The 11,768-nt window shown below is 51.5% G+C and overlaps 1 protein-coding gene across 1 annotated transcript; it reads left to right on the top strand.

Annotated features, from left to right (window-relative positions):
- Positions 700–10,073, top strand: LOC100518305 (apolipoprotein L6). The gene is given in 6 exon segments (XM_003126069.6): positions 700–1,363; positions 5,152–5,278; positions 7,388–8,083; positions 8,085–8,199; positions 9,301–9,398; positions 9,804–10,073. Coding segments are annotated over 6 exon segments (1,221 nt in total). The 5' UTR covers positions 700–1,212; the 3' UTR covers positions 9,838–10,073.

Here is an 11,768-nt window from a genome sequence, read left to right as displayed (position 1 = left end):
CACCCTCCTTGGTCAAACACCATGCAAATGTCTGCAGAGAAACCATGAACCTCCAGACGAAGGCAGACAGATCAAAACGCCACACTGACCCTGTTCCGGTTGGGTTTTATCACCGAAGTGAATTTTATTTATTTATTTATTTATTTATTTAATTTTTTTTTTTTTTTTTTTTTGTCTTTTTGCTATTTCTTGGCCGCTCTTGCAGCATATGGAGGTTCCCAGGCTAGGGGTCGAATCAGAGCTGTAGCCACCGGCCTACGCCAGAGCCATAGCAACACAGGATCCGAGCCGCGTCTGCAACCTATACCACAGCTCACGGTAACGCCGGATCGTTAACTCACTGAGCAGGGGCAGGGACCGAACCCGCAACCTCATGGTTCCTAGTTGGATTCATTAACCACTGCGCCACGACAGGAACTCCACCGAAGTGAATTTTGAACAAACATTTCCATTTTCAGAGTCCTTCAGCATTTCCTAGTTACAGAAAAGAGGTCTTTGACTTTTTATTTTATGTATTTAATTTTTTTTTTTTTTTTTTTTTTTTTTTGTCTTTCTAGCGCTGTGTCTGTGGCTTATGGAGGTTCCTAGGCTAGGGGTTAAATCAAAGCTACAGCTGCCAGCCTACGCCACAGCCACACCAGATCTGAGCCGCGTCTGCAGCCTACACCACAGCTCACAGCAACATCAGATCCTTAAGCCACAGACCGAGGCCAGGGATTGAACCTGCAAACTCATGGATACTAGTCAGATTCGTTTCCACTGAGCCACCACAGGATCTCCGGTCTTTGACTTTAATGCCCACTTCGAAGGCCAGGACGACAGCCCGCGGCAGGATCATTGATGGATTTACTCCTTGCCCGGCATTGTCTCGCTGGATCCTGGACTCCGCACAGTGGCTCTCCCCAACAAGGGCTAGTGTAATAAATACCCATTTCACAGATGGGAAATCGAGGCTCGACTCAGAGTGCTCGCGAGACGTAATTGCGCTTGTTCTGCCCTCTGCCCGGGGAGAGGTGAGACAGGCCCGACTCGGATTCAGCTGCCCACTTCGCTGCATGTCTATCAGAGAAAGAAGCAAAAAGTAAACATGCAAGACCTATTTCTCAATAAGCTGGTCTTCCTGCAAGAGCCGCCTTGGGTGCTGGCATTTCTGCGCCTGCCTCCTTTAACTTGGACCCAGTTGAGCAATCGGAGCCCAGGGCCTTTCCCCTGATGAGCAGAATCGGCTGGAGACTTTGCACTTCGAGTCTGTCCCTCTGCAGCCCCGAGGCTCACAGTCCCTGCCGGGCCAGAGGCCCCCTGTCAGGGGAGGACAGGAGGCCCTCGGGACCGGAAGCCGCAGCGAGAGCTTCACGGAAAGCAGGTAAGACAGCGGCCCCGGGGGAGGCCTGCTTCCGGGCCGCTTCTGAAGGACCCCGTGCCAAGGGCCACCGGTACTTGGTTTGGGAAAAAAAAGAGCTGTTGTCAGGAGCCCACGGGGGTTCAAAGCCAGATCCTAATGTGAGCTTGGGTCTGAAGCTCAGCTTCTTGATAAATCCGGATAGCAATCTCTCCCTTAGGGGTAGTGTGAAGTTTAAATTAAAGCGCCACTAAGAATATGATTCGGAGTTCCCATCGTGGCACAGTGGTAGTGAACCCAACTGGTATCCATGAGGATGCGGGTTCCATCCTTGGCCTTGCTCAGTGGGTTAAGGATCTGGCATTGCCATGAGCTGTGGTGTCGCAGATGTGGTTCAGGTCTGGCGTGGCTGTGGCTGTGGTGTAGGCCGGCAGCTATAGCTCCGATTTGATTCCTAGCCTGGGAACTTCCACATGCCACACCTGCAGCCCTAAAAAGACAAAATAATAATAATAATAATAATAAAAGATAGTCCCTACCATTGCTATTTCTTTTAAAAAAGTATGTTGCACCTTCCCTTCCATTGGCTGGAGACCCCAGGACCCTAGACAGAGAGGGCTGGTCCCCAGAATGTAGGAGACGTCATGGGCTCTTCTTTTTTTTTTTTTTTTTTTTTTTTTTTTGTTGTTGTTGTTGCTATTTCTTGGGCCGCTACTGTGGCATATGGAGGTTCCCAGGCTAGGGGTCGAATCGGAGCTGCAGCCACTGGCCTACGCCAGAGCCACAGCAACATGGGATCCGAGCCGTGTCTGCAACCTACACCACAGCTCACGGCAACGCCGGATCCCCAACCCACTGAGCAAGGGCAGGGACCGAACCCGCAACCTCATGGTTCCTAGTCGGATTCACTAACCACTGCGCCACGATGGGAACTCCGGGCTCTTCTTTTGTAGAAAAAGACGCTGTATGTATTGTCTCAAAACTGCAGCCTGCAGGAGTTCCCTGGTGGCCTAGGGGTCAAGGATCCAGCTGTGGTTCAGGCCACTGCTGTGGTGAAGTTTCGATCCCTGGTCCAGGAATTGCCACATGTCACAGGTGTGGTAAAAAAAAATACACCCTCCCCCCCAAATTTGCCATCTGCAGTGTTTCCCGGATTGTAGGTTTATTTGGGGGAGTTTGAGGGGGCGGGAGTGGTGGTGACGATTAAGGGATTATCTCAAATCTGTGTTTCTAAGGAACTGAATTTTCTTACATTGACGGGGTGTTTGAGGGAGCTGGTTTGCAGGGAGAGGGGGTGTTGGCGAGGATGGTGTGGCTGAGTCTCCTCCAACAGCAGAGAAAGATTCATGAACATAAGCTCTCATGTGAAAATAAGGTCTCTAATCCTGCCCATCAGTTCCATCTCCCTCTGGGCACACCTGCCCTCTTACATCCATTGCGAGGGCAGTCGTGAGGGGATGGGACCTGATGAGACCAAAGGGCTCCCTGCTGTCACGTGAGCCCTTCACCCTAATGCAAACAATGGGGGAGGCTTTAAGGGGTCTTGGTAAGGGAGGGGGCACTAACATTTTAGACAGGACCGTTCTTTGCTGCAGGGCCGTCCTGTGCCTTGCAAGGTGTTCAGCAGCATTGCTGGTTTCTAGCCACTAGATGCCAGTAACTGTGTCCCCACGCCCCCAACGTCTGCAGTCATCACCAGGATCCTCTGGGAAGAAAACTGGCCCCTGCTGGGCATCTACCGCTCTACCCCTGGCTGGAATCCCGTGGGACGCCCCCGCTTACCAAGGGCATGACAGTTGCTTCCCTGAGCCTCAGTTTCCACATCTATACCATGGGGATAATGTTAGCATTTATTTCACAGGGTCATTGCGAGGATGAGAGGTGTATAAAGAGGAAGATGGATATTGGCACAAGGAAGCACAAAAAGGTGCCTCATACTGTAACAGAGGCATGGGCCGTTCCTGTTGTGGCACAGTGGAAATGAATCGGACTAGGAACCATGAGGTTGCGGGTTCGATCCTTGGCCTTACTCAGTGGGTTAAGGATCCGGCGTTGCCGTGAGCTGTGGTGTAGGTTGCAGACGCGGCTCCGATCCCAGGTTGCTGTGGCTGTGGTGTAGGCTGGCAGCTACAGCTCTGATTAGACCCCTAGCCTGGGAACCTCCATATGCAGCAGGTTCGGCCCTATAAAAACAAAAGACCAAAAAAAATATCTATCTATCTATCTATCTATCTATCTATCTATCTATCTATCTATCTATCTATCTATCTATAGTAACAGAGGTGGAGTCAAACCTCCAAAACTCAGCTTTATAAACCAGAGAAGAGAAACATTTTTTTATCTTTGAAGCTTTAATTCGACCTCAAACACTAAATCCAAAGGAATAACCAACCACGTGGTCCAACGTTGATGTAAGGGTCCAAAATGATTTATAAAAACATATCCACTGGATAAAGGACCAGGCAGCACCTCTCACGGAGGTGCCGCTGTTTGGGAAATCTTGGTTAATTTCAATCCCTGAGCATCTGGGTCACTTCTTTTTTCTCGTCCCCCGCTTTGAATTCCCACGGAATTTAATCATGTGAGGGACTACTGTACTGTAATATAAAATTAAGTGATAAAAAATTCACACTGTACTGTAACATAAAGTTAAGTGACCAGCCTGAGTCTAAATTTCTTTGCCTGTGACATAAAATGTCCACAGTGATGAGTGCTGTGTGGGGAAAGTACAGATACATTTTATTCTTTCTTTTTTTTTTTCTTTTTTTTTTTGTCTTTTTTTTTTTTTTTGGCATTTCTTGGGCCTCCCCCGTGGCATATGGAGGTTCCCAGGCTAGGGGTCCAATCGGAGCTGTAGCCGCCAGCCTACGCCAGAGCCACAGCAACGCGGGATCCGAGCCGCGTCTGCAACCTACACCACAGCTCATGGCAACGCCGGATCGTTAACCCACTGAGCAAGGGCAGGGATCGAACCCGCAACCTCATGGTTCCTAGTCGGATTCGTTAACCACTGCGCCACGATGGGAACTCCTATTCTTTCTTTTTAATTTCCTACAGCACATCTCTATTTATTTAAATAATCAGGGGGAGGAGTGCCCATTGTAGCAGCCATGAAGATGAGGGTTTGATCCCCGGCCTCACTCAGTGGGTTAAGGATCTGGTTTTGCAGTGAGCTGTGGCAATTATAACAAAGGTACACTCTGGTGTGGGATATTGATAACGGGGGAGGCTATGCATGTGTGGGGACTGGGGTCTTTGGAAAATCTCTATACCTTCCCTTCAATTGCACCATGAACCTGAAGCTCCTCTAAAAAACAGACTTTTTTTTTTTTTTTTTTGCTTTTTAGGGCAGCACCTGCAGCATAGGGAAGTTCCCAGGCTAGGGGTCGAATCAGAGCTGCAGCTGCCAGCCACAGCCACAGCCACAGCCATGCCAGCATCTGCAACCTACACCACAGCTTGTGGCAACCCCAGACCCTTAACCCACTGAGCGAGGCCAGGGTTTGATCCACATCCTCACGGACACTACGTCAGGTCCTTGTCCAGCTGAGCCACAGCAGGAACTCCATGGATGTAAGTTTTCAACTACTTTGGTGTATACCAAGGAGCACGTTTCTCAACTGTCTGGTCCGAGTAGGTTTCATTTTGGAAGAAACTGACAAACTGTCTTTCAAAGGAGCTGTACCATTTTGCACGGCCACCAGCAGTGAATGGAGAAATAAAATAAAAAATACAATAAAATCCCTCCAGACTTGAATTTCCTATGGTTTCTTGGCACCTGCAGTAAACTTCTTTTCTATGTTTCCAACCAGAAAACCCTTTCACGCGTGGTGACAGCACTCATTTTCCCACAAAGAAAATGAGGACGGATTTGGAGCCACGGAGTCTGCTGATCAACCAGGCAGGGAAAGCACGCACGGCTGGGATCGGTTTGCAAAGGTAACCCAGAGAGCTTTGTCTCCGTGGAAAGGGCTGCTTCTGCAGAAATGCTCTCGCCACCCTCATGACAGGTGACAAACACATTCCAAGAGCATCCCCCATACAGCACACCCTGTTCTCCCACGAGTCTCTATTACATATATGAAGGTAGGTTCTCCCTTTATGGCTCAGGGGGCTATGAACCCGACCAGCATTCATGAGGATGTGGGTTCAATCCCTGGCCTCGCTCAGGGGGTTAAGGATCCGGCGCTGCTCTGAGCTGTGGTGTATGTTGCAGACGTGGGTCCAATTTGGCGTGGCTGTGGCTGTGATTTGACCCCTGGCCTGGGAACTTCCATATGCCTCAGGTGTGGCCCTAAAAATCAAATCAAATAAATAAAAGCCCTATGGTTTGTACACCTCGGTGACGGAGTTCCCTGGTGGCACAGCAGGTTAAGGACCTGGTATTATCACTGCAATGACTTGGGTCTCTGCTGCGGTGAGGGTTCAGTCCCTGGCCCAGGAACTTCCACATGCCATGAGAGCTGAAAAAAAAAAAAAAAAAGTACATCTCAGTGAGGAATTTCTGACGTGAACTGTTAGGTGAGAGGAACAGCTGACTATACCGAGTCCCCACTCAAAGCTCCAGGGCGACCTCACGCCCTCCCTTGGCCTCTCTGGGCTTCTGTTCCCTCCCCCAGTAAAGCAGGAAGCTCAGATCTTCCCCAGGGTTCCTTCTTGCTCCAGCCTTCTCCCTCCTCCTCTGGGCCAGGGAATCTGCGTCATCCCCAGGCCTCCTCAGCAGGCCCTGAGGAAACACACCAAGGGTCCTTGGCCTGAGGAAGGTGCCCGCAGGAGCAGGCTTTGTCCCCCCTGAAAGCGCTCTCCCTGTGAAGGCCCCACTCAGCTGGACTGGCGAAGATCCCTCAGCACCTCCTGCCAACCGGGAGGACGTGGGGGAGGCCGGCCTTGGGTCCCTTGGTATCTGACTTCTTCTGTGAAGAGCCAACCATCTGCTTGGGAGAGCAAGGAAAGCTGGCCACGTGCCAAGGAGCACATCCAGAACTTTCGTGATCACTTGTCTCAGCCCTCTCAGTGTGCCAGCCCTGGTTGAAGCCAGCGCACAGCAGGGAAGCTGAATTCAAGGTCACTGAAGGTCACACCACGTTACACAATATGGCGCCTCCTCCCTCTGCCCCACCCCTACCTGTACGGGCCTTCCAACCTCCCACCCAACGACTCGCCTCTTTTCCGCCTGCTTTTCCCAGGCCTCTCCAGCCCCGCAGCAGTCCCGGGTTCCTCAGCCTGACTAGAGTGTTGGCATTTTCCTACTGCCCTTCCTTAGGGATGGTGAGTTCCCCAACTTGAATGAGGTTGAAAAAGGACCTCGGAGTCCCGCGGTGGCGGGACTGGTGTTGAGGATCCTGCCGTGTAAATGACTGGCATTATCTCTGCAGCAGCCCGGGTTTGTTTGGTGGGTTAGATTCCCCAGCTGGCCTGGTGGGTTAAGGATCCGGCATTGCCTCTGGCCTTGCGGCAGCTATGGCATAAGTTGCAGCCGCGGCTTGGATTCGATCCCTGGCCTAGGAACTTCTGTCTGCCGTGGGTGTGGCTAAAAAAGAAAAGAAAGGGGAAAGAGAAAACCTCCTCTATCTCTTTGGCCAAGGCTACGTTTCTCCCATTTCCCTCCTGTGCCCTCCTCTGTTTTCCTGCTCTTCATGGGACCAGCAGCAGTCCCCGGCAGTGCCCTGGGACTCTTCACAGTTGGGCCAGAGATGCTAAGAAGATGCTAACATCTGGAGTGTTGAGACCCTAACTAAGAATGTGGCTTTCCCACCTGGGAGACTGAAAATATATATTTTTCTCTTTTTAGGGCCGCACCTGCAACATACGAAATTTCCAGGCTAGGGGTCCAATCGGAGCTACAGCTGCCGGCCTACACCGCAGCGGGCAGCAGGATCCGAGTGCTTCTTTGACCTACACGCGGCTCATGGCAACTCCTGATCCCCTGACCCACTGAGCGAGGCCAGGGATCAAACCCATATCCCCATGGATGCTAGTCGGTTTCATTTCTACTGAGCCACAATGGGAACTCCCGAGACGGAAAATCTTGATTTCACTCATTTATAGGGACAAGGATAACATCCCTCTGCACGAAGATATGAAGCAACCCGAAAGTGATCTGTCAGTTGAAGAAAGAATATTTTTGGAAGAGTTTCCCATCATGAAAGAGGGGCTAGAAGAGGACCTCCGAAGGCTCTGTGCCCTTGCAGCTCACATTGACACAACCCACAAAATAGTCACCAAGACCAGCGCGGTGGCCAACGCCTTCGCTGTGCTCTCAGGAGCCGTGAGCATCCTGGGCTCGGCTCTCGCTCCAGCAACAGCAGGAGGAAGCCTGGTGCTCTCGGTGACTGGCAGAGTTTTGGGGACCAGAGGGGAAGCCACCAGCATCTTGGCCAAAATTTTGGAATGCTTTTACAATCAAGAAGCCCAAGCTCAAGTTGGTAGCTTAATGCCCACCTGTGGCCAAGAGCTCTGGCAAGCTGGACCAATCTCTGTCACGGCTGCCAAAAAAGTGGTCCAGAATTGTGGCCGCACCATCGAGATGGGCATCTGTGCCTTTCAGATGGCCAGCGCTCACCCACGCCTGGCCACCATTGCCAAGCGTCTCCTGACCACGGGGCAAGTCTCAGCCCAGAGGAGCAGGCAGGTACAAAGGGCCTTGGAGGGAGTCGCGCAGCTGATGAAAGCAAACGCTCCCTTGCTGAGGATGGCGATGGCTGGCTTTTATCTCAGCGCAGACTTGCTCTCCCTCCTGAAGGATGGAGCAGCTGAAGGAAGGGGCAAAAACAGAGCTGGCAGAAGAGCTAAGGGTCCAGGCTCGGGCGCTGGAAAGGAAGCTGAAAGAACTCACCCAGTGCTTCGAAAGCCTGCAGCAGGTGAGGCTGTGGTTTCGCTCATGGTGGCGCTGGAGGAAGGGGATGCTCTAACTGGAGCTTATGGGCCCCGGGTTTGTGGGAAGGGGGATGAGGAATCCGGTGTGTGTGGAGTTTGCATGGATGTTTCCTGAAGATGGGGGGTGTCCGGTGGCCCTGGAGGTCCAAACAGATCATCTTGGAGACAGTGACACAGGTCCTGGGCAGGCCTGCTGGTGTCTGCGTCTCCCTCGGTGCTCCTTGAGGTCCACGTGCTGGGAAGAGGGTCTTCCGGGTTGCACAGAAGAGGACACTGAGCCACAGGGAGGGTCATGGACTGGAATTCATCCCCTTAACATTTAGATGTGGCAGCTCTAAGCCCCAAGCTGAGGTTTTGGAGACCAGGCCTTTGGGAGGTGATTGGAGTTGAATGAAGTTGTGGGGGCAGGGCCCTTAACCTAGGGTGCTGGTGTCCTTGAAAAGGAGGAGGAGGGAGTTCCTGCTGTGGCTTAGTGGTAATGCACCTGACTAGCAACCATGAGAATGGGGGTTCGATCTCTGGTCTGGCTCAGGTTAAGGATCCGGCATTGCCGTGAGCTGGGGTGTAGGTCGTAGGCACAGCTGGGCTCCCGCTTTGCTGTGGCTGTGGCTGTGGCCGGCAGCTGCAGCTCCCATTCGACCCCTAGTCTGGAAACATCTGTATGCTGTGGGTGGGGCCCTAAAAAGCCAAAAAATAAATAAATAAATAAAAATTTAAAAAAAAAAGAGGAGGAGGAGGAAACACAGAGCTCTCTCTCTGCCTGCACCAGTGCAGAGGAAAGGCCACATGGGGACAAGGCGGCAAGCCAGGAAGAGCCCTCCCCAGGAGCTGAATCAGCCGGTGCCTGGATCTGGGGCTGGCAGCCTCCAGAACTCTGCGAAAAGACATTTCTGTTGCTTGAGCCCCGGCGTGTGGGGCTCTGTTGGGACAGGGAGCTTATGGAATTTGCCAAGTGCTGGCAGCCACGTGCAGGGAGAGTCAGGATACCAGCCGGGGAGCCTGACCTCCGAGCCTGGATCGCCACACCCTGCCACCCGGGAGCCTTCAGAAGCTTTCCTCTGATTGGTTTTTCTGTTTCTTTCCAGAAACTCTCGCAGGAAGAAAAGCCTTTGAGCTCCGCTTTGGAGGGAACCACGGGGACTGTGTCTCGCCCCCGGCCAGGCGTGGGGAAGCAGGATCCCAGGTGACAGAGAGGACAAGACAGTTGAGCCCAGGGGCCGCTGAGGGGATACAAGGGGGCCAGGTGGGGGATGGGCAAGGCTGGCAGAGGAGGTGGCTGGACGGAGGTCCATGGGGGCCTAAGGGCGCTGTTAGCTAGAGAGTGTCACTGTCACTTAGTGGAGGTCGGCCTGTCCCCTCCCTCCTTCCTGTGACTCATTCCCTTCACCCCTCTGGCCTCGCATGCACTTGCGTGCACTGCCAGTCGCCCGTCGCTAGTGGGTGTTCAACATGCATCCTTTGACGCCGGGCTCGACGGTAAGTGGTGACCCGAGACAGAAGGGTTCCTGGATGAAGGGTTTGTTGCCTGCTCTCTTTTATATCAACTCACCCCCTGTTGCCTTTCCATCCTCCTCCTGCACCTGGGCAGTAATGGCTGGAGAAGATCCTGGGTTTGCCCATAAAAGATGTCACTCACACCTGCTCGATCAGATTCTGCTCAGGAAGGAACTCCTCCATCGTCCCCAGGACCCAAGTTCTCGAAACTTCTCAGGACCTCGGAAGCTGCAGGAACTCTCCTGGCCCCAGTCGCCCATCTCACACCTATTTTTTCTTCTCTGTTTCAGCCACTATTTTGAAAGTAGTGCCTGGCTGATGAAATGCAACTTTAAAATTTAGGAAAGTAAAGATGGGGTTAGAAGTTCTCTTGTGGCGCAACGGGTTAAGGTTTTGGTGTTGTGGCTGCAGTGGCTCTGGTTGCTGCTGTGGCACAGGTTCGATCCCTGGCCCAGGGACTTCCATATGCCGAGGGCTTGGCCAAAAAAGAAAGAAAGAAAGGGAGGGAGGGAGGAAGGGAGAGAGGGAGAGAGAGAGAGAAAGAAAGACAAGAAAGAAAAAAAAGGAAGGAAGGAAGAAAGAAGGAAGGAAGGACTGGGGGTGGAAACAGCGTCCCAATCCAGGATGACAATGGCTGGAATTTTGGCATAGAACTTTCTTCCTGTGCTGTTCTTTTGCTTGCTTTGGATGTCACTGCCTGCTGGGGACAGCACCCACCCACCCACCCAAGGCTGCCCGGTGAAATAGATTTTTTTTTTTGTAACCCACTGAATTTTCTTTCTCTTTCATTCTCAATTCTCTCATTTGCTTACAGATCTGTAACTTTGCTGTTTTCACTGAACAATATTTTCTACCATTCCACCTTTCACTTAGTCTGTCTTTCTCTCTCTTTCTTCCTTCCTTCCTTCCTTTCTTTCTTTCTTTTCTTTCTTTCCTTTTTAGGGCCGTACCTGCAGCATATGGAGGTTCTCAGGCTAGGGGTCAAATCAGAGCTATAGCCGCTGGCCTACGCCACAGCCACAGCAACACCAGATCTGAGCCTCGTCTGCGACCTACACCATAGCTCATGGCAACGCTGGATCCTTAACCCACTGAGCAAGGCCAGGAACTGAACACGAAACCTTGTGGTTCCTAGTCAGATTTGTTTCCACTGTGCCAGGCCGGGAACTCCTCCTTAGTTTTTATAGACATTTTTTCTTTATGTTGCAAAATACTCTCCTGACTGTACATACATAATATTTTAGTTGGACATATATTAGTCATCACTTTGTTATGTAGCCAAAGTCAGCTCAAACTAGCTTCTGCAAAAGAAAGGAATTTATTGGTTCATGTACTTAAAAAGCTTAAGGCAACCGTGGGCTTCAGGCGTGCCTGGATCCAGAGGATGAAAATGATGTCATCAGGCATCTGTCTTTCCATTTCTCAAACAGGCTTGCAGCCAGGTTCAGGCACCATGGCCTCAGCACCCTCGTATGTGTGGTCCCCTGGCTGGGGGCGCCCAGGTGGAAAGGGGCGGGGCAAAAGTCCAGGGGCGCACTGTGATTGGTCAGGACTCGGTCATGTGACTTTGCCTGCGCTGTTTGCTAGCGTGGAGCTAAGGGTCTTAGGATCCTGGCATTTTTAAGTTGTCATCCTTGGCCTCAGTGGCCTTGTGCTTTCTGCTTTTGTTGCTCTCATTACCTTGTTAGAATTTTTTCATGAGGATAAGGGTGTGTAGATAGTTTTGCCACCTTTAATATTGTTCTCAGTGTGTGTGAGCATGCTCAGTTTTTTTTTCTTTTCTTTTTTTTTTTTTCTTTTAAGGCTGCGCACCCCCCGTATATAGAAGTTCCAGGCTAGGGGTTGAATTTGAGCTGGAGCTGCCGGCCTACACCACAGCTCATGGCAATGCCTGATCCTTAACCCGCTGAGGGAGGCCAGGGATCGAACCTTTGTCCTCATGGATACTCGCCAGGTTAGTTACTGCTGAGCTATGACAGGAACTCTATCATTCTCAAAGTAGAAGAAATATTACCGATAACAATACCTGCACAAACTAAGTAGTCACTAATCTTGGGGT

Source organism: Sus scrofa, chromosome 5 (genome assembly GCF_000003025.6).
Source record: "Sus scrofa isolate TJ Tabasco breed Duroc chromosome 5, Sscrofa11.1, whole genome shotgun sequence".
Classification (NCBI taxonomy): Eukaryota; Metazoa; Chordata; class Mammalia; order Artiodactyla; family Suidae; genus Sus; species Sus scrofa.
Note: the sequence above shows the minus strand (reverse complement) of the source record. Positions and strands in the feature narration are given on the sequence as shown.